General features: G+C 40.3%; 1 protein-coding gene across 2 annotated transcripts in view; it reads left to right on the top strand.

Moving 5' to 3' along the window:
* LOC144268826 (uncharacterized) overlaps window positions 1-11,454 on the top strand; it is a 195,543-nt gene extending 184,089 nt beyond the window's left edge. For both annotated transcript variants that reach the window (XM_077824079.1, XM_077824080.1), the window contains one exon: window positions 8,441-11,454. In XM_077824079.1, coding sequence (XP_077680205.1) covers window positions 8,441-8,654 — 214 coding nt within the window. In that variant the 3' untranslated portion in view covers window positions 8,655-11,454. The remainder of the gene's footprint in view (window positions 1-8,440) is intronic.
* The last annotated feature ends 12,620 nt before the right edge of the window (window positions 11,455-24,074 follow it).

Here is a 24,074-nt window from a genome sequence, read left to right on the forward strand (position 1 = left end):
AACCCTAGGCTGTGGCCCGCTTGACAATGGTAGTCAGCCTCAGCTTCAAAAGTAGTCACAGATTTTGTAAGTCTCTCCAAATGCTTTCCCTTGCCAGTCACCATCAGCTTCACGTTATCTAGAAAGAGCCTGGGCCAACTGGCTTGCATCTATGCCTTATCTCTGCCAGACACAAGGAAGCTGTAGTGTCTGGTTTCAGTAGAGCTTGGTGTCATCAGGATATTGATGACACTGTAGCATATACCAATTCCCATATCACAGATATGTTTTGAACAAGAGGGGTGCCAGCACTGTGGTACTGCAAAACTGAGGGCACGTCTACACTGCCCCAGACTTCAAATTACAGGGGTATGAGTACCAGTGTGCGCCAAAGTGCTACGCTGTAACCTTCCCATGTGGATGCTGTGGGCAAGAACTGAAAGGTTCCTGGTTCACATTAATGTAGTCCTGTTTGAAGAGGATTACAGTAAAGCAAAGTAGGAATCTTTTTGTTTGCACCCACAGCACCCACACGGGGAAGTTACAGCATAGACTACTCATACTCCTGTAGTCTGAACTGTGAGCAGTGTAGTCAAGACCTGAAAGTCCTTGGGAAGGAAAACTAGTTACCTATTAGCAGCTTCTGGGAACTTCTTGATGGAAATTAGCAGAACTACCATTCCTTCCTCCCTTTGCCATGTCAAGAGCACCACATGGAGAACAGCATTGAAGGCCAGTGCAAGATACAACAGTATTAGCAAGGACATCTGATTTTTCTCCATTTCCATGCAGAGATTATCAGTGCCCATCACTGCAGCATTCAGATCTGAAACCTTATTCGTGTTCATAAAAGTGGAGGATGTTACATGCTCTTGAAGTTGGCCTCCCACTACCATCTCAATAATCTCTCACAGAAAAGGGAAGTTAGGGATCAGCCAATCAGTTGGCGAGAACATTAGTGTCAAGAGGTAATTTCTTGAGAAAGGGTCAGAATACCCCATGTTTGCCGGATGCTAGGAATGAAGTCCGTAAGTTTAGCCCCTCTGGCCTTGACATTATTACCAAGCTCTTTGAGAGGCCATCACAGAACCTTGGCAATATTCTTTGCACCTTATGTTCTCTTGCATCAAATGCTAAAACAATAAGTTATATGTACTTTGATTTTTTCATGTGATTAAATGAAACCTAGGGAAATAAAGAGAAATCTGTAGAGGAAACATATGCCTATTATAGATGAACCCAAAAGCTCTGATTCTGATCTCACACCAATATAATCTGGAAATAACCATCATGAAGTCAAGTGAATTGCACTGGTGTAAAACCAATCTCAGTGAAATCAGAAACAGGCCCAAAGTATTGTCTGTTTGTTTGTTGTAGGGGCTGTTTTGGGTTGCTTGGTTGCTTGGTTGTTTTTTTATCTGCATTTGTGAGGTCTAATACTTTGTTGGAACAGCTTCTGCATTCTCTAAGATGAATCTTCGTATAAAATTTACTCCAGGATCACCATGGTGCATGTAAAACTAATGTACCATCACTGGAAAGACTTGAATTCTGCCAGCTCTAAATAACATACATGAAGTGGTGCTGGGTACTGACATAGCAAACTAGTGAAGTCCCTCTTATATTTGTTGAGTAGAGGATTGCAATGTAAATATGCAGCTGGAAATGTACTGACAGTAGTTGAACTGGATGCAAATGGGTTAGAAACATCAATTGGTTAATGAATATAAAGTTTTTGTTTTTGGAATTTTGCAAAAACTGAAAGTCTTATTTGTTATTTATCTGCTTTCAAACTATAACAAATAGTTCTGTTGCCAATAACTGAACACCTATATTTATAGCACACTGGCGCTTCATAAGTGTCATTTGTGTCATTATCTGCATATGTTCTAGTTTTCCTAGAGTTATAGAAATGTTATAATCATCATTAGAACTGTGTGATCAAGGAGATTAGATTTTTCAATGTGACTAACTGTTTTCTCAAGACATCCTGACTGCAGTGGAGTGACTGTGCTGACATTTGCACAGATGGGCAGATGATGCCTGGGATATGTCTGGTTAAAATGCAGACTTGAAGAGCCTAGTTGAGAAAGCTGAGCCACTGGGTTTCTAGACTAGCTGCCTGAGTCATAAGAAAATGTAGCCTGCATTATCCTTTGTGCTAGCTGTAATGGAAAACATAGTGAACCATAGCAAAACAGGGCTACTGCTAAAGCATAGCTTTTGGCAGAAGGCTACAATGATTTTATATCAGATTTTAGTATGCTTTTGTTCCATACCTAAGTAAGATATCTTTCGTGAGGGGTCCTCAGGAACGAACCTAAGCTGTTATCCATTTATGCACATTTAGGAGGCAAGTGTATCCATGAGTCCAGTTGGCTAAAGAAGGTTACATACATATATTACGTTTGATAAGTTATTCCTTGTAGTTGAAAAGCCCACAGTGTGAGACAGCCGTGTGGAATTAGCATCTTGAAGATGGGGGCTAGATTCTGATATCAATTACACCAGCGTAAATTGTAAATCCAGAGTAGCTCCCTTGACTTTAACCTCTCCAAGTCAAATTCATTCCTGATGTAACTCCAAGTCAAATGTGGCCATGTTGGTCTGTTTCTCGCTTTATAAAATATAGGTGATACATACCTACCTGTCAGGCATGGTCCGTGTTCATACAGTGTTTTGAAAAGTATATATAAGTGTGAGATATTACTTTTATTATGACCCTTTAGCAGTAAATATTTATAACTTCACTGGCTGTGCCAGTTATATTTACTTCTGTTCAACTTTGTGTAAATCACATGCTACTCCAGAAATCCTGCTTTGAATCACAAGGATAACAAAATTATTGAAATGGAACATTGAGGGGGGAATGGTGACAAATTCAGCCATCTGTGTAAAACTCCCTTGAATGTATCTCCCCCTTTTCATATGTATTGCCTATATTTTATAAAAGGAGATACAGACCAACCTGGCGACATTCTTATGGGAAGTGAGTTTTCCATCATCAGTCCCAGCAATCTTCAGTGGAGTTATGCCATCCGATAATCTGATCCACAAAGTCCACAGTCAGATCCTAGTTATGGAAGATTATGCCGAGCCACTTCGAACCACTCACTGAATTCAGGGCTAAGAACTGTCTTAAACCTTATCTCCTCACACTTAATAACAGTACAACTAGGACTACGTACCAGAATTTAGGGCAAGCCACGACTAATAGCAACTGGGAAGAAGGGAGTGAGGAGGAACTGGATTTGGCAACAACTGGAGCACAGCAGGTTTCAACAGTTTACTTTGGAAGTAATTGTTCACTAAACAACCATGATTTAATTACACTGGAATAATCCCAGCATTGGTAACTTTTATTAAAAACAACACTGTGCAGCAGTTACGTAAACATTGTGGTGCTTTTAGCTGAGATTGACTGTTCACAAACCATTCAGTCACTGCATGATTTTTGAGGGCTGGACTTTTAAGTGGTTTCTCCTATTTCTTCTACATCAGTTTTAATTGCTAATAAATTAAACTTCCTGCAGGAGGAAGAGTAATGTTATTTGGCTTCCACATAGGCTGCATCCATCACCCTGGTGGATAATTAACAAGGAAAATATAAATTCTAGCACTGCAAATTTTGGGACCAATCCTGCAGCTCATTCACTCCAGTGGAGCTACTCACATGAAGAATGGCACCAACAGAAAGCCTTGAAGTGGTATTTGGACTGACAATAACTATCCTGTAATAAATAAGGGATAATCTGTATTAAGATTTAGAGCAACCGGTTTTACATACTATATTAAAACTAATGGGCCTGATTCAACTCTTACACCAGCGTAAATCAGAAGTAATTCCATTGAAATTAATGGAGTTACACCAGTGTAACATTCCAGCATAAAGATCAAAATCAGGTCCAATATCTGTTTAAAAAAGCCTAATTATGACATTTGTTAGTAGTTGGGAACTAGTTCCCAAAATCTGAAAATGTCTTGCTATGTTAGTGCTAGATTTGTACATTATAAATATGCCTTGTGGACTCCATGGGGTCCTCTCCCAAACATGCACCATAGTGATTGCTAATAGGGTGGCTTTTTCTTGCTTATGCAGCTTTTCCTCTCAGGGTGATGTATGCTTAAAACCATTGATTTGGGGCATTCAGGATAGTGCCCCATGAGAAATCTATATGCCCCATATGAAAACCTTGTGCAGCTTCTGGGCATCAAACTGGTTAAGTAATGCTAATATAAAGGGATTTGATGTTCTAACTTTAAATACCAAGGGAACAATACCTGAAAGAACTGAGGTTGAAGCACTGTACTGCACAATTTCCTATTTATTGTGGACCATATATTTAGTAACTAATCATCCAGCCTAATAATCTCAAATAGTATTTGACAAAAAGGTCAAGTGTTTAATATTGGGGCTAGGAGAGCCATAAAAATCTATAAGGAATGAGCTACTTGGAACAGAAAGTCAGACCCAGTGCCCTGCTTAGTCATTGTATCTTTCAGTTCCTCCTTTCATTCTATAAAAATGTCTAACTCTCTTAAATTCAAATTATTCCATATGTTTACTACTTTGGGAGGACATAATTCTTCTTGAATTCCCCGCTGATTCTTCAATCCTGGATTTTTAGATCAAAAGGTTTTCTCTCTTAAAATTTTCTGGAGCTTTTCAAAATGTTTTAATGTTTTATGGAATAAACAAAGTTCTCAAAAAAAGGAAAAGTACTTTGATTTTTATGGGAATGTATTTAGAATGCAATTAAGGGGATTTTAAAAATTCAGTAATTGCTTTACAAAACTTCATGTAATCTATGAGGCCAAATGGACCTCAGCCAAAAGGGCTGGAGGAAATGGGCTACATCCAGACCTGGGTGTATATGGGTACAACTCCAATACCAGCTCTGAATTAGTGCATCCACTGGTTAGAATACAGGACTATACATCAGAAGTGCTTGGTTCTCTTCCCTGGTCTGCTGCTGACTCATTGTCTCACTGTAAAATGGGCTTAATTCCATACTTAAAGTACTTGGAGATCCTTGGATGGATGACACTGTAGATGTATGCAGTATTAATCTTGCTCTTGCACTCTCTCAACTCTGTTTCTCTGATAATGTTCAGAGTCTCTGTTCCTCATGACTCCCCATTTGTTACCAGTTTTCTTTGTTTCCACCGTCTTCCTATCTGTTTCTAGGGCTTCCTCTTTTATTCTTCGTACAGGATCTCACCCTCTGCTACCGCTATTGAAACATTTAAATCTCACTCTCTACAACTCCCTGGAGAAGGAACTGAAAAAGTAAATGCTGTCAATTATCTCACCAACAGGTTTCACCCATTATAGAATAAGTGATCATACAAACTCCTCTGTGGAACTTACACTTGTCAGTTATATGGGGATCAGAGGGTTTCCCTGTGTTCAGATTTGCAATATGTACCTCGTCCACATTTACATTTTATAAATAGGAATAGTTGGGAGGAAAATAGAGAAGCAGCTGTTAACTCTGCTGAGCTTTTTGTAATGGGAGATCTTTTTGGATCAATGGAATGAGAAAAAGTTCTTTTTTTTTCCTTAAAAAGGGATTGTCCCTACCGAAATGGGACAACTGGCATTAAGAGGCTGATCCACTTCCCACTGCAGTTCCTAGCCAAACTCCCAGTGGTGCAGAATCAAGCTGTCATTAAATCCATGCCCAACCTGTGAAATTTAAAAACGTTTAAAAAGTGAATTTAAAAGTATGGAATTAACAAGATATATAGAAGCAAATCAGACTGAGTCAAATTCTGATCTCTATTAGACTGGTATAAACCTAAAGTAGCTCCATTGACTTCCATGGCATTATTCTCGATGTGCAGCAGTGTGACGGGGAGTAAAATTCATCCATAATCTTTATCTGTTGTAACCATCTTGCTCCTTCCCTTCCAAACTGCTTGCACTATTATCTAGTGTTGTTACTCTCTGTGTAATGTCTGATTTAGATGGTGAGCATTTTGGGAAGAGTAGCTGTCTTCTTATATTTTTAAGAGCTGTGTACACCTAAACTACCTACATTACTGTATAAATAATAAAGAATGCCAATTTTTGTGATGAGTCCAGAAACACCACTCCCACATCAGTTAAGGCCTACATATTTATCATTCTCTTCACATAAATTCACACCAAGATAAGGACATATACATGTAAGCAGAACTATTCAGGCAAAAGCTCTTAGATATAAAACTTTGTAGTGTCTTAGGTAAGATTTTGATCTCCAAAATCAATGGAATTAATCTGGGACCAAATCAGGCCTATATACTATAAAGTGGTTGGAACGCTTTTGTGCTGGGTATCAAACTACTAGTGCCAAGGAGTGAAAGAAAATATTCTAATAATGGACGGATAATTGAGTGATGCATTGCATTTGACAATAAAGAAAAGTGTGGATGTACCCTCATATGTAATCTAAAAGTTACGCAAGTGAGTGAATTGTTTGTATATCCTTTCTAACACTTTGAGTTATATCAAAATTTATTATAGTTATCTTCATTTTCAATAGTTAAAGAATGATCAGTGTGACATGTTGGAATAGGAAATGCTAGATGATTCCTATTAACTGTTACGAAAGTTTTTCAAGGTTTGAAATGTAGAAAGAAAAGTGAAAGTTGCTATATCATCTACACAGTATTTAAAAGCTGAGACATTTCTACATGTGAGAGATGAGAAATTTTGAGTAACACAACTTTGTCAGATGGTCATATGGTTTGATTTCTGAGAATCAGATTGAGTCCTGTTGTCGTGCATTTGTATAAGTTCTCAAACAACAAAACCGTTTTTCATGTAAATTTCTTTTGATTGAAAGTCATCCTTTCATAAAATTGGTGTTACTGTATAAAGCTATATTTTTTTCCCTCTGCTGGAAGATGCTTTGTAAAACCAGTGTTTTATGTTCTGTATTAGAACTAATATAAAATCCAAGGTGTAAAAGTGCGTCCTTAATCTTACTCAATTATTTATGACTGACAAGGACTCCAGCAACATGGCCATGGAATTCCTGTCATACATAAACCTCTGAGAATCCTGCACTAAACATAAGGCGCCAAATTCTCTGCTGGAATAAATGGGCAGTTCCATTGACTTCAATGGAGTTTCCACAACATATTCCAGCAGCGAAACTGACCCAAAGCAGTTGAGTATACTGTCCTACAGAGACCTTTATTACCCCCTTCATATTGGAGGAGCAGCGAGCAGAGATTTTTATCACCATGTCAGCACATAGGAGAGAACAAACTATGATACTTGCATGAAAATTTCATAAAGCCTCAGATGCAGAGCATAAGCCAACCACTCAGGCCAGGCTCCTCCAAGGTATTGAGGTGTCTAACTTGCAGAGGAAGGATCTAGGCCTGACTACCTGGGGATTGGGAAGGAAATGTCTCCTACAGGTAGGTCATTCTACAGCACCAACAATTGTTATGGTAATGTGATACTGGCTATTAACACAGACAGGATGTGGGACTAGGATATGTTCTGATCCAGAATGGCAGTTCCCATGATCCTACACTGTTGTTACATTTTCTAACAGAGTCATTCCTATAGCTATCTGCCAGCAAGGAAAAGAAAGCCTGAACACTGGTATTAATACATATGACAATAAACTATAGGGTAGCTTACAACTGTATTAAAGAGACTTTTGCCACTTTTTCTATTTTGACTTGCTGTGCAGAGGACACATTCTCATCCCTTTTAGAGCTGTATAAATGTCCTCATTCCCGTACATGCAGCAGATCTGAGTGTGTGTGTTCTGAACATCTTTGCTGTTTCTTTGGGCTGTTTATATGGTGGATAAGAACCACCAAGTTCTATAGTTAGCCAAGTACATTCCAGTCAGAGACAGTTCATCTTGTTACAGCATAGGCATATTTCCTGTACATTTGCAATACGGGTAAAGAAGACCAGTTCTTTGCTATTTAAAGCCCTTGAAAGAAGAAAGACATACAGCAGTTTAGATTACCAGCAGACTACAATGTACATTGCATAAAAACGTCAGTCTTAATGGCAAAGTTCAGGATAAAACTGTGTCAGCTAATTTAATCATTTACCGTGAAATACCAGTTATCTTAATCTTACATGCAGTCTTTAAGTCAGCTGTGTATGTTTGTATAATTGAATCCTGACCCTAAAACAGAGGAATCAAGGAATTTTCTTTTTTAGTGAATACAGTTAGGATCTAAATATTCCAGTTTAGAAATTATATTCACAGTATTGTCAGATATTTTAATACTGAGCAGCTAATATTTCTCACTAGTGTATTTTTTCTCTATTTCTAATTTGTTTTCCATGCTGTAAAAAGTCATATTAGTATTCAGTTTCTATGGAACTTAACTGAGTTCTCTGGAAAAAGTACAAATATTGTTCCCAGAACTTAAGTCAGATAAATTAGTATCTAACTCAAATGACAGATTTTGTTCATGTGTTCTGCTTTCCCTCTAGATACGTATTGTATTACTGCAGCAGCAAATACAACGAGGCCAAGATGTCTTCATTTTCCATCAGAGCGAGAACTGTAGAACAGTGTGATCAAGGCGCTGGTCTTCTGTGGCCAGCCGGTCAGAACCCACCAACAGCTGTGATGAGCAGAGCAGAGATGGGGAAACAAGAGGCAGTCAAAGCCAAAGAAGGTTTCAGCCTGAAGCTGTGTGTATGACTGGAGCAGAGCAAGGCCAGGACCCAAGGAAACCCCAGCAGCAAGGGAAAAAACAGATTGACTCTCAGTGACTCATTTAGCTCCTGGATTGGACAGATCTCTCCCCTGCTGGCAGTTTGGCTGAGCATCAGTGGGACAGATACCAGGATGAATAGCTTAAAATAATTAGGGGGCCAATCTGCAAAACTGCTCTCATCCAATTCTTTACTGTGTGATGAAAGACACAAAACAAATTACATTTAGATTATTAAATATTAAGTCACTGGATTTACCTCCATTTGGTCCAAAGCAGGAAACTGGATAAAATTCAATTTTATATCATTGTGTTGATGGCCTGGTTTTCATCAAATGAGTGAGTGTTTTTTTGGCAGGTCAGACTCTTTGACACATGAGGAAAATAGGTGCTTAATTTAAATGAGAATTAATGCAATCATAATTAACTCAAATGTGAACAGAATTAAACACAGGCAAGAGTTTAGTTTTATGCTTAGCAGTTTAAACTATAAGTTTTAGGACACATCCTGCTTCAGTTGAAGACAATGGCAGTGTTGCCACTGAATTCAATGGAAACTGCAGTAGGCCTTATAAGTAGACAGGCAGGATTCCCTGTACTTTATATTTAATGCACAAAAACAGAAGCAACAAGCTCATTTAGTATCAGTAAAGATCTGTTAAAATTATAGAAACATCCTTTGGAGCAAATCTTCTGCCTTGTATTTGCATATTTATGAACTAGAGATTATGACAGGCCATTCCATTTATTAGAGCAGCGCTGCTATAGTTAATAGTCTGTCAGCGTTTCCATTATAAACCCCTTTCTTCAGTGTTTTAATTTCTCAGCCATTTGAAATCACATCAGGAAGCAACGTAGCCCTTGTGTTGTCAGGCCAGGTGCATTTTTTAAAAAAATTTAAATAAAAATATATTTAAATGAGCTCAGCCGTTTCTGATTGGGCAAATGGCATAAAATCACAAAGCCTTGGGGGATAGTATTATTATTTATTTTTTTAGGGAGATTTTGACAATCGCTTCTTCTTTTTCTTCTCCTTATCTCATCACCTGGGGTCAAGTCATCGTGCAAGCATCTGCCATCTTCTTCTGTCCGAGGCAGCACTGAAGTCCACTTGCTTACCATCTTTTTTGATGTAATCCATCCATCGCTGCCTCAGCTTTCCTCAGGGTCTCTTTCCAACCACCCTGTCCTGCCATGCTGTCATCTCCGAATCCTCTTCATTCATCCTGTGCACGTGTCCAAACCAGCAAAGTTGCACTTCCTGGATTTTGTCAGCCACATCACGGACAGTGACTTCCATCCTAATGCTTTCATTGCTAAATCTGTCCCTTCATGTAACTCTTTTTATTATGCAAAGACAGCTCATCTCAAACACCTGTCAGCATTGAACCTGCTGTATCTTACCACGCTTCTGCACCATACAGCATTGTGGAGTACACTTGGAATCTCAGTGTCAGTGGCATACGCTTATCATAAGCAACATCTAGGATGTTATTCCACACTCATCCAGCACTTTCCAGTCTGCACTGCAGCTCACATTCAAGCTTGCTGTCTTCCATAACCCAGCCACCAAGGTACTTGAACTGGTCACTCTGGTTTAGTCATGCCCCATTAATCTCTATATCCAGTTTCCCTGTGGCACCTCTACTGACTCATATGACCTCCGTCTCAGTCATGTTCATTTTCATCCCATGCCTACTTAGTTGGTCATACCACTGATTTACTCTTTCCTCTAGATCTTCTTTTGAGGCTGCCATTATTGCTATATCATCTGAGTATAGCAGCTTCTCACCTTTTCACATTGGGTTCTTCCTGCTGACATAGGCCATCAATATGATAAACAGCAGTGGAATGAGAGCTGACCCCAGTGCAGTCTGACTTGCGCTTCAGAGGGCTTGTCGTTCCAATACATGTTCAGATCACTGTTGTAGGTGATGTATATAGTGCCTTTACCATAAATATTAAATCCTCAGACACTCCATATTTCCTCAGCATTGGTGTGAGCATCCTTGTGTCCACTTTTTGACAAACACATCTATCAAAAACATCTTGAAGTTTTGAAAAATGACATTTTGCAAGCAGCTAGTATCTAAAGAGAACATCAGTCCTTGGTGCAAAGTCGAAGTTGCTGGAGTACTTGTCAAGTGGTGACACCAGGCTGGTCCCAAGCACGTGTGAGCCATTTGGCTGCACATGGTGCCCCTTGCCCTTCGCAGCCAAAGCATTGGGCTAGGGGTGACGGCTAGGAAGAGAGAGCATGTGAGACAGCAGGAGCTACATTAAGGTGAATGAGATGCCTTGAGTAGAAAAAGCAGCAGGGGCAGATCCACATTGTTGCAGGGTAGGATGGAGAGTTATGAAATTGGCATCCCCGTAAGTGATTCTTCTCCTTCTTCTGAAACTGGTTAAGACCAGCACTATGGTGACCTCATTGCTGTTATTTTGGAATATAACCTTTGGTACTTTGCTGAGCTTTTCCTAGTTACCCTGCATGCACTATAGAGACAAGCTACCCCATTCTCCTGCCTATTTGAACTTCCTACTTATTCTGAGTGTCCCCAGCTTGTCCACGACAGAGAAATTCCATCTATTGCCAACTCCCTGGCAGAAGGAAGATTGCTGATTACAATGGCAATATTTAGGTGAGGGCAGAAATAGGACTAAAGGGACAAAATTTAAAAACTAGCTCTTTGATAAAAGACCTGGATCTTGTAATTCTACCCACTTCAAAGGAGTCCCCAGGAAGAGACAAACACCAAGGAGAACAGGCTTTCGCCTGAGAACACAGGCTTTTGCCTGAGAACACAGGCTTTCCCATCCTTCCTGTCACAAGGTCCTAGGACAACTGAGACTCTGGGATCCTATGTGGGACCTGATAGCACCAATGTAAGGAAGCTTCCCCAGACTTATCATGTATGATGCACTTATTGTGTAACGTATTATAAAAGCACCCAGTACAGATCCAAAACTCTGTATTGTCTTCCATGAACTGTGGCTTGAGTAGAAACTCTTAGTTGTAAAAAGCTATGCTACATATACACTTCTAAAATATATACCTTTTAAGGTATGAGGCAGCTAAAGCCTCAGGTCTTAAAGCCTCCAGATTTTGACAGCAGTCAAATCCAAACAGATTCAAACTTTATGTCTGGCCAGTCTCTGTAATGAGTAGAATAAAAAATCTGGATCAGGACACGATGTTCAAACCTCTGGAAAACGTGGATCCATCTCAAAATAGCTCAGGCTCATCTCTACTTCTTTAGCACAACAATATTTGGGATATTTGTCAAGGTGATTCCTAATTTTAGGAGGGTATTTTTTCCAAATTCCACCCCAGAATTATAATAAAGAGCGATCTTCCTTTCCTTGGATAGACTGCAAAAAATTATCTCTGGTCATGATAGATGGTCGTAACTCAGAACTAGGCAGAATTAGGACTAGTGCTTCCTGATTGTTTTGCATTTGTAATATTAAAACTTTTTTAAAAAGTAAGTGTTGCCTGATGTAGCAGTAATGAGGAGACTGCCAAGCATGTGTTCAAATATGTATAGAGTATGCACTATTATATGTAATCTGATGGAAGATACAGTCTGTAACTTATCTGAGTATTAGTGTTCACTACATATTTGTTTTGCTATCTTTCATTTTTACTTTGCAATGAAATAAAAATACTTGCACAACTGATTTTAATCTGTCTCTGAATATTACAAATACAAACTATTATGTAATTAGTCACAATAAGATGTGTGCGGTTGTGGGTGTGGTGGGTTTGTAGATTGAATGCCAATACTCATCTAGGTATGAAGTTGTAAAATTACACAATAATTTACACAAAAAATTACGCTGTAATTATATTTTACATTAAAATAAGTTATGTTAACAAAACAGAACACACGCTTTTTTGTCTTCCCACTGAAGTAGATCATAGCAGAGGATTATGATAACAGTATTACCTGGATATAGCATCTTTCATCTGCAAAGGACCCGATAGTACTTTACCAACATAAATGTGATACAGAAACAACACACAAAGATCACTTCATCCACCATTGAAATGAAGCCACCCCAGGGTGGAAATGCCGCAAATCCTGACTAATACACAGCAATACTGCACAACAGTTTTATGCAGGAAGTGAAGATCACCATGTCCAATTGAAACTGCTGGAGAATTTTAAATAGGCTGAGTGTAATTACCTTAGTTAGAATTTGGCCTGGACCCTGGAATTTATAATCCTCTATCTCTCAAAAAGTTTCCGGAGACTGAACTCCTCGGTACAGTAAAAAAAAAACGTTGAAATTTCACCAGATTTACTACATTTTAATGACTGAAATATTCTGCAAGCTTTGGGATCCTGAAACCTTTGAGGAAACATAGCACCACACTATGAATCCAATGTTTCTCTGTTGTGCTTACCCCAGAGTTTCTGGGTTATAATGAGCAGAAGTGCTCAAGTGCAAGAGAATTTGTTAGCCAACATCTGGAGAACAAGTGACTTCTGGTAGGATGCTTTAGATATATGCTCTGTGAACCCATAATAATTTCTGACACAGGGCAAAAGTCTTCTCTGGCCCAACTACAAATCTTTGGCACATTTATCACTTGTTCAACATGTGGTACTTCTATTAACGTTGATGGGCATTCTATCCATCCATCTTCAGATCATGCAATAGAGATCTGCAAGACAGATAAGAGATCAACAGTGCAGATCAAAAAGGTGAACTTCTAAACTCCAGTTTAGATCATACTTGTACCCTTGTGTCTCTGTGAATTGTTCTGTTTAGTTATAGTATTTTCTCTCTTTTGATATGGCTCCAAGGTGAAGAAACCAACAGAAGATTGATTAAGGCAAAAACTGCAGCAGCAAAAAAAAATCACCCAAAACACCTGCTCATTGTAAATGTAAAACCCCAGGTCCTGGACCTGGGCCTTTTCCTCTGCATGGGTGGGGTAGATGAGTTGCTCTCTGAGGATAAAGAAAGAAGATGATTTTATCTCTGCATATTCAACTCTGAAGATCTCGAATGTGGTTTAGTGGGGTAATAAAGTTATTCCTGATCAAGCTTAACTGCTGTCCGGAAATGTATGCAGAGATGTTAAGGAAACGTCAGAAGAAAACTGCAGATTCTGGAAGAATTAGCAGCACAGACAAATAAGTTAAAAATTAGTGACAATTAATTCTAATTTGTTACAAAAAATGACTCTTGCTAAATAAAACATCGACAATTGCAAGGCCGCTTCCAGTTTCTCCACAATAATATTGGCTTATTGGAGAGTCAGGAGATTCTCAAAGAAGTTAATTTGGTCAAATACTTAAGAAATTTGCTATCTTTGTTTGAATTAATTAATCTACTGTCAAGGTAGGTGCACACCATCTTTCCACACCTGCAGCCACTGAGGCTCCCATGATCATGGGGAATCTATTAATGTGTAATGTATTGTATTTACTGCCCGTAGTCTAATGTTGCATTATGTGGAGGACAAGCTGCTTCGTATTGAATGAGAGCTCTTTGGAAATAACACCTTGAGCCTCCTGGGAAACCCCTGTGTCTCTCAGTCTATCTCAAACATGAGTGGGCCATATCTCAGTTTCCCTCCTTGTTCTATTTAACAGGAAATCTCTATTTGTTATTTCCCAAAACACCTTCCCCACTCCCTCCCAAAACGCAAAAAACAGTTCTGGATATCTTGATCTGATTCCAGTCTCATTTAGGGCCTGATCCAAAGCCCATTGAAGTCAATGGGAAATACTTCAATGGGTTTTATATCAGATGCTTAAACTGATTTCACACCAATGTAAATCCACTGATCTAAATTGAGTTACTCCTGATTAAAGCTGATGTAAGTGAGAAGAGGATCAGGCCTGTAAACAATCCCTGCTGGCGACTATTGGACTGAATCCACCCCGTCACCTAATCAGGTATATTGTAGGTACTTGGGACAGGACTGATTGAACCAACATAGAATAGATCATAGAATATCAGGGTTGGAAGGGACCTCAAGAGGTCATCTAGTCCAACCCCCTGCTCAAAGCAGGACCAAGCCCCAATTTTTGCCCCAGATCCCTAAATGGCCCCCTCAAGGATTGAACTCACAACCTGGGTTTAGCAGGCCAATGTTCAAACCACTGAGCTATCCCTCCCCCAATCCCAACCCTGTCTACTAGATCTATTGATGCAGAAAATGCTCACCTGTACCTCCTGTATTGCTACCTCTGGGCAGTTTGACACAAGTTACACTTTCTTTTGCTTCTTGAATGTTTGAGATGTACGTTTAATTGTGATCTGGGCCTGCTGTGATAAGACTCTGAACTTGAACACTTTTGAGAAGGCTTTGGTCTTCCCAGATGACCCTCCAAACCCCATAAAAGCTGTAACAACTACTCGTCATTATAAAATGAATAACAGCAACTGCCTCCGTGAGAACTACCACCAAAGGGTGTAGACGCTGAGTCTTCAGGCCAGAGTAATCTCCATTGGCTGCCAGTAGTTCCAGGGGAATGTTATGGCAGCCAGGGACTGTCAGTGGCAAGGGAATCTCTACCCCAGTCACAAGGAGTGGTGTGACAGAGGAGCTGTTTTGTTAGCTGTATGCCACCTGAGGCTACCCCTCTGCAGGGAAGAGCCTGCTGGAGCTGGACCTACTTTGTGCTGCTGCTAAGGTGCAAAGTAGCCAGAGGGCAGCCCAGAAGAAGGGCCTGTAATAGAAACCATGCTAATTGTATAGATACATAATGGTTAATGGTGGCTAAACTGAGGGTAGGGATGTAGATGGGGGCAACAGGAAAATGTTAGCTGGTTGTTAAGGTGGGATTAAGTTTTAAATATGATTTCAGCTGTTAGAGAGGCAGATGGTTCTGTTGCTAATGATCCCTTACTTGAAGAGCAGACTTATAAACACCTCTATAAATCTGCAGTTGTAGAAGTTAATAAAAAATAGAGCACTCAGTTGCACAATCGGAAGTCAGTAGGTTAGCAGACGGGGATATTCTTTTAAACTGGGTATGACTCCAAGACAGTTTAGGATGTTAATCAAGGTTGAAGCCTTGTGCCTTTCTGACCTAACGTGATATTCATACAAAGCTTACTGACATGATGTCCAGCTTTCATGTCAGAAAGGGTCTTTGCTTGAGATTTTTAAGTTTGGGTTCAGTTTTGATATTCAAAGAAAAATCAGTTCCTCCCAGCTTCATATAGAACAACGCCTTTATTCAGCTCTGAATGGAAAATTCATGCTCAGATACTGTCTATGGGTGCTATACTGCTGCAGCTGTAGCATGGGGCCCCACCAGGCCTGTGCAGCCTGCCCTGTTTCCATGACACAAAGAGCCTACATGTGTCCTCCTCTGACACAGCCCCTAGCCTTTCCCAGTTCATAATGTCCAGAACTCTGCTTCATGTGGGTTCTGAAAGATGATGTTGCGTGGGAGCTGAGAGTCCCTGTCTCCCCTAAGGTCTGGGAGAGGGGGCAGGCTCATGCTGACTGATTGACAGTCAGCCACCAAAGCACCTTAAATGGATGTGGGTCCCCTTGTGCACCATCCAGTCTGTCTTACAGCTTTGAAATGGCTGGTTGAAGAGGCTGTTCCCCCACTGTCCCAGAGAGGAAATGATTTTTGTCCTAAACCTACAGAGCTTTCCAGTCCCGTGCGCTCTCTCTCTGTCACTCTCTTTTACCCTCCACAACAGCTGTTCAGAGGTTACTGCAGCCTGTAATAACCTCCACAGGACATGAACAGGAAGAGCAATGTTTGGGGATCTGTGGTGCAGGCAAGAAGCTGATTTACTTGAGCTTCTTTACTCTCTGAGCCACTCAGTACTGCATTTCTCCTGTGCCCTCCTTTACAGCCAATGCCAACCATCCCCAGGACTGGTCAGCCCAGGGCATAATCAGTGGGAAACAACTACGGTGCCCATCTCCGGCATATAAAGCAGGTCCAGAGTTTGGCCCTGTGAAATGTGAGAAAACAATAGTTTCGATTATCCATATGGATCAATCTGGATTTATTCCAGACTGCTTCATTAATAGCAATCAAAGGCATCACTTTAATGGATTTTTTATCCTCAAAATTATGATCATGAGGAATTTGTTCCAGCTATTGATTTTGAAAAGGCTTTTGATTCTCTTCAATAGCCTTAACTTATTTCAGATTTAGATAGCAGGAGGATTTGGCCTCAAATACATTAAATGGGTCAGTCTTCTTTATTGAAATCCACAGTTATATTAAAACAAATTATCCCAGTTTGGATAGGATTTATATATTGTGGCCTTGGACAAGGAGGGTCGCTTTGCCCTAATACTTTTTGCTATTGCACTGGAGCCTTTCGCTCTTTGTTTTAGGAGGCATCAGTATTTTTCAGGGGCAAAATCAGTTGATATGTCTCAGAGTATCTCTATGTAGAGCCGCGTAGAGAAGATGTTAATTTATAATTTAAAAAAAACAAGATTATGGATGTTTTGCAGGAAATTACCGCGTGTTCAAGTTTATTATTTGTTAATTGGGGTAAACTCTTAAAGCCATTAGGCGATTTAAATGTAGTTCTATTTGAGCAATATCCTTTATTGGATCCCCCATTATCCTTTAAATATCTTGGTGTGCGAGAGGATAAAATTAGAAAGAATTTGTTTGCTCTAAATTGCCAGCCTCTGCTTGATAAAACTATTAGCTATTTAGCTAATTGGACGGATCTTCCATTATCATTAATTGGCGGAATTAATACAATTAAAATGGTGGCTTTATCTAAATGTTTGTGTTTATTTCAGTGTACCCCCATCATGTTCCATAACATGTTTGGAAAGCCTTAAACTCTGCAATTAATTCTCTTTTGGGGGGTTAAAGGTAAAATTAAGATTAATTTTGAAACTCTGCAACTTCTCTTAGAGTCAGCTGGAGCGGTTCACTTCCTATTCATTTATTTATTTATTTTGGCTGCACATTATAGTATGTTGTTGCATGATTTAGACAATCCCCAGTTAGGCAGAGCAAAATCAAAGAGCATCAAACCAACATCTCCTGTTCTGCAGCAGTACTTGATACACTTGCTCTTCTAGGGCTGGATCCTGCAAGCGGCTAGGCACCCTGCCCAAGAAATCACTTAAACATGTGCTTAACTTTAAGTACATGTGTAAACCCATTGAAGTCAATAGATTAGTCATATAGTTTAAGTTACGCATGTGCTTTAACGCTTTGCTGTACTGGGGCCAGCAAGTTAAGTTTGCAGGACTGAGCCTCAATTGCTGTTGCTAGCTCCCCTGGTGGACTGGCAGACAAATGTGTATCAGTGTGCACACACTTTGGCCATGTTCTCCTCTCATGATTTCTTTTAAATTTGGCTAAACTTTTTGTGCCTGATTTTTAAGGGGTTTCTACCCACATTTTTTTTTTAGCACAAATTACCCCGGCAAAAATTGTATTTGCATTATTTGCACCCACAGTTCTTTGTGGGCACCTCTTATTTTGGATGGATTCATACCTGGTTGCAAATGCAAATTGGGTACTTTCCTCTCTAAATGGTGAGGTTATCCATGGGTGAAAAAAACTGTGATCACAAGTACAGAAAGGGAAAATTGCACTCTCAGAAACAGAGGCTGTCCTTTGACAGTCTGGCCAGGTATTTCCAAGATTATTCCTGCTGATGTGCCTTCTACGCTGGTGAGAAGAGGTGATGGAGTAGCTATGCCAGCTCTTCACTGTCCAGAGGTTCTCCCATATCAGGAGGAGCCTCATCCAGCAAGATTCACTGGTTTTAAAACTGATGTGCATCAACAGACTTCCACAAAGCGTATTTGGAGGACCCAAAATCAGGCCCAGCATTGCAGGCATGACTCCAATAAACACAGCTAATAATGAGCAGGTACATAGCAGCAGCCTTGATTCAGTATTTCTTTGCTTGATTGGTTTAAGTCAGACTCTTAGCGTTATTCATAGATAGTATTTTATCGTCTATTATAGGGCAGGTTGATTTCATGAAACACATGAAGTTTAGTGTGTTAGTCCTGATTTACTTGTCTGGCTTTGCAACTATGAATTATTTGCATTATTCTGTACAGCCCATCTCCGTTAATTTTATTTATAATCAATATGCTTGCATTCAGGTTCTGTTTTGTATTTAAATTATTGTTGTCTTTAGGGAGTCTGAGTCAGTGACACCTCTAACGCCTGGGTTCTTCTGTGGCTCCTAAGAACCATACCGTGGGGGAGGTAGCTCTAGGGGCATTCTGGCGTAGGTAAGTATAGTGCCCACCCCCTCCACTGGTGTCAGGCCAGTGCTTGCTGGTGGAGAAGTGGCCACGTCCCTGTCCCACTCTACCTCCTATAAGGTATTAAGTACTTGCTTCTTCCCTTTCTCTGGAATGTTTGCAGTCACATTATGGCTGCTTTCTGCATAGGGGAACTAGTGAGTAATGGTCACTCTGCATCTTCTCCCACAGCATCCTCTATGTGCATCCTCAAAAGGAGGTGCTATTTACTTTTGATGAAGAAATCTCCCACATCAGCAGCTTCTGTGTATCAAAAACCCACCTGAGCGGGACAGGATAATTTAAGGGCTCTGCAAGGAGCTACAAGGCCTTTTCACTCTGAGTCACCAATTCAAATCCAGCCAAGTTTGGTACCAAGTGAACTGGAAATGAAGAATCCTATGAACCACTACAGCCTGGGGACCTACTGGCTAAGCAGCAGTTCTGCAGAAAAGGACCTGGGGATTACAGTGGACGAGAAGCTGGATATGAGTCAGCAGTGTGTCCTTGTTGCCAAGAAGGCCAACGGCATATTGGGCTGCATTAGTTGGAGCATTGCCAGCAGATCGAGGGAAGAGATTACTGCCCTCTATTCGGCACTGGTGAGGCCACATCTGGAGTACTGCATCCAGTTTTGGGCCCCCCACTACAGAAAGGATGTGGACAAATTGGAGAGAGTCCACCAGAGGGCACAAAAATGATCAGGGGGCTGGGGCATATGACTTACGAGGAGAGGCTGAGGGAACTGGGCTTGCTCAGTCCACAGAAGAGAAGAGTGAGGGGGGATTTGATAGCAGCCTTCAACTACCTGAAGTGGGGGGGTTCGAAAGAAGACGGAGCTCGGCTGTTCTCAGTGGTGCCAGATGACAGAACAAGGAGCAATGGTCTCAAGTTGCAGTGGGGGAAGTCTAGGTTGGATATTAGGAAACACTATTTCACTAGAAGGGTGGTGAAGCACTGGAATGGGTTACCTAGGGAGGTGGTGGAATCGCCTTCCTTAGAGGTTTTTAAGGCACGGCTTGACAAAGCCCTGGCTGGGATGATTTAGTTGGGGATTGGTCCTGCCTTGAACAAGGGGTTGGACTAGATAACCTCCTGAGGTCTCTTCCAACACTAATCTTCTATGATTCTATGATCACTGCTGGCACCCTTTCTGGTGATCTCATCAGAGAGTCCAACATTGGGTAGCCATAGATAATCAGCTACCCTCTCACTGATTCAGGTGGTTGCCTCCTCATTACTTGGGGTGGAGGGATGGGCGCACTGGTAGAGTGAAATGATCTAGTGCTGCTGCTGTGCATGTTGCACTTGCTCTGTGGAGAACCAGGGGACTCGAATCTGTGAGGTTGACAATCTGGCATGTTTTATGAGCACTAAAGTCACTGGAATAGAAATCAGCCTGAATGGAGTGGCACATTGAGCTTCCAGCAATACAAAGCTGTAGCTCCCATTAATGTTAATAGAAGCTACACGCTCCCACGGACTCTTCCCTGCGTGCAAGGGAAGAGGAAAAGAACCCTTCGATTAAAGGACTGAAAATAAATACATCCTGTAAATAAAGGCAGCTGATGGGCCTGATTCTCTCTTATTCCCACCAATGTACTTCTGGAGTGAAGCCAACTAATTCAATGGAGTCACATTGGTGTGAACCCCATGTAAGTGATATCAGACTCAGGCCCAATGAGAGTAGTCAAGAGGAACCGGTCCTATATGTGCAACTGGAATGTTTTTGGTACTTTTAGGGCTAAATTCAGACACTATGTATTTCAATAATAGTGTTCACATGCTTACACCTGGCATGAATTTGGCCCATAATTGCCAGTACAAGAAAGGCCAGGAAGAAGGAATATTCCTGTGCCAAAACATCAGTGTGGAATAGCAACTCTTTCATCAGTCTGACAATAGCGATATGACTCTGTGTATCATTAATTAAGACAATAATAAATGAATACAATAGCCAAGTAATAGTGCTGCAATGCTTTCATGTATGAATTAGAATGTGAATATTGAGCTTTTCATTTCATGGTTGAAAAGTACATGAGTTGACCCAAATATTAATTTCTGCATTTCAGTCATTTACACACATGGGTCAGTAATCATTTCTTGCACAAATGACTTTTCAAATGAGAAGCAGTATATTGTAATGGTCTATCATATTTACAAACTTCTCATTGTGTTCCAACTTAGCATTTAGTGTTTAAAATATACCAGATCAAGAATTGTTTGCCAAGTACAATACAAAAGTAGCTCATATACAATGCAGGGAATATTTTCTTTTACTGTTATCCATGTTTTATAGAGTTCATAAACCACTGAGTGAAATGCTTCTGTCCAGGGCATGCCCAGACCCATATCATGTGAAATGGGTACATTTTTTTTAGTGATGTTTCTGGAGGTCTGACAGCCATCTTAAGCACTTCTTTGTTCCTGAAAATCTCACCCCTTTGAAAACCTCTCCTGTGAATATCTAAAACAGTTGGACAAGCTACCAATGTTATTTTGGAAGTTCAATGTATCCTGAGGGGTTTTTTAGTTCCAGCATGCAACAACAGCCAACAAAATGCTGAGGGCGGGTTTTTTCCAATTACTTTGCAAAGCTAAAATAATACAAATAACCTCACTTTACTTAATAGTGTTGACCTGAGTTCATCGTTTTGGACTAGTCAGTGGTTCCTGATTTTCATTGGGCAACGTGTCCCAGTGAAATCCTGGTATCTCCAAGCAAACCGTGTTAACATCGCGAATTGATCGAGGAACTAGTGCAACATTTTAAACCTGCCCCAGCTGGATTAATTTACACATCTGCCTTGTTCAGTAATTATAACTACAGAGATCAACAGCGCACACACACACACTGCACTTTGTTCTCTTCTAGTTTATCTGTTGCTGTCTTTAATCTGGTTTGTGTACTTCAAAAAATGAGAGTCGAGGTCATTTATTAGACAGTTCTTGGGAGTTTGGTTTTGTGATTAGAAAGCAGAAACGTGATTTGTTTATATAGAAATCATTCTTGTCAGTAAATTCTGCTACTGCCTTTCTTTGATAAAAGGGCAAAAAAGATGAGATTTTAGGAAGTGCATTAACTAAGAACTAACTGCCTAGACTTCAGCTGTCACCAGTGTGTCCTACGTATACACACATATGTAGTTGTAAATACAGCAGGCCAGTGGGAAAAAACAGTTGTGAGTAGAAATTTCTCCTTCGATCCCTCCAAACAAATGTTCTCGTTTTTTTCTTGATTTTTTTCTCCCTTCCCCCCTTTTTAAGCACAATGTGTGGTGCAAATGATTGTTATTATCCAAAAGACCTTACTTGCTGGCTCGCTGCATCTCTGTTTATGAAATGCCATAACAAAAGTGAGCTCACGCTTGTGTGCTTCCAATGCGTGATGTTCCTGTGTGCCAGATGGGCACTTTCATGACTGTATGAGCGTGGATTATTTCATTTCCTACATCTGGGACTCCAAATGGCTGCACAGAATGCCACAGGAGAGAGGCACAGATTTTCAACTGGGGAAGCTTACCTTCACAAGGGAACCAACTGGCTCAGAGGGGATGAAGCAAAGAGGCCCCGAGTGCTATCTGAAAGTTCACATAAACTGGGGCCTTTAGAACCAGAAACAAGACAAAAATAAACAATAACTAATGCGGGATGTCAGCTGCCGGGGGGGGGAGGGAAGGGGGAAGAGTGGGATGAAAATAAACCATAAGCAGTTTCTTGTCTGGCCATACAAGATGTGTCTAGAATTCTGTTTTGCATTCAGCTTAGTGACTATGTTGTGACCTTCAGCTATCTCTAGATATTACAACTTCTACAGATAGCCAAAGAGAAATGTCCTAAGGAGAGCTGGCATGTATACATCATCTTGGTTTAATTTGTACTTAATATTGCTCAGGCCCCATTATGAAATTGTAGGAAGGAAGCCTAATTAACAAAAAATACTACAGTGTCCTGGCGTAACAGTCCAAAACACTATAGGTTATAATAGTCTTACTGCAGGGTTTGGGGCAATTACTTTCTAAACTTTGGAGGAGGGGGGGTTGTTTTAAATAAAGGAGCAATTTTTTCATTTTTAAAATTCAAAAACCTGGGGACCAGATTCTCAGCTGATGTAAACCAGTGTCGTGGCATAGATATACATCTACTGAACTGCTGGCCCAATATCCTTTTGCAGCACATATATTGCAGTTCAGAGCCTAGAGACAGGCGTCTGTAAGAAAAGACTGAATGGCCAATCCTGCACATTTGATTGAATAAGCTGCGGACAAAAAATACAGTTAGCCTCATGCTTCATTTGGAGTAACAAAAAATTAAAAGAATTTGTGACACCTAGTAAAAAAATAAACAGCAGTTGACAATGACTTTGCATAAGATATTTACAAAGCACAGCATATTACTCTTTGCTCTATCATTTTCACATCCTCCTCAGTTTAAAGCAGCAATTTTCTGCAAGAACAACAGAGAAAAAAAACATGCTTTACACTGCTTATATTAATTACATTTTTTCATTACCCGTCATGTTTTCTACAGGCTTGTGTATTATTCCTGCAAAATGTAATGAAACAAAAAGGGGGGGGGGAGAATGGACTTCTGGGAAATTTTCCAATTCTTGAAATGCAATGTTAATTGAGAGCTATTTTTAGGCCGGCACAGCCAGTGCAGGACCCAATGCCATCAGTGTATAGAATGAATACAGCCCAGGTGCAGCTGTGCCCGGGTAAGGATATTGGCTTTCACTGATGGAGAAAGAGGGAGAGAAAATAGTTCTCAAAAGGGTTGATGCCTCTTGGGTGTCAGGCAGTTGCTCTTACTCCATGTGAAGGTCTCAAAGCAGAAATGAAAGGAAAAGGTGCAGAGTTGGAACTATGCCAGGGCCCACCACATCTGAGCCATGGAGGTTGAAGAAGAAGCACCGATGGCTCCCATGATGGGAGGTCAGATATAATGAAAGCGGGCAGCTCTTGTTGTTTTGGTGGCTGAATTCCAGCTCTGAAAGTCAACAGAAAGTAAAGTCCAAAAAAAAAAATCAGAAACATGATCCCTTAAATTTATATATATCTCCTAAAAACGCTGCCAAAAATCAATTATTTTAATTTGTATATAGCACAGTCATGTACTGATTTAAGTTCTTTTGAAGTGTTTTAAAAGTCATTGCACAAAGCCATCCTCTCTC

This window comes from Eretmochelys imbricata, chromosome 8 (genome assembly GCF_965152235.1).
Source record: "Eretmochelys imbricata isolate rEreImb1 chromosome 8, rEreImb1.hap1, whole genome shotgun sequence".
Lineage (NCBI taxonomy): Eukaryota > Metazoa > Chordata > Testudines > Cheloniidae > Eretmochelys > Eretmochelys imbricata.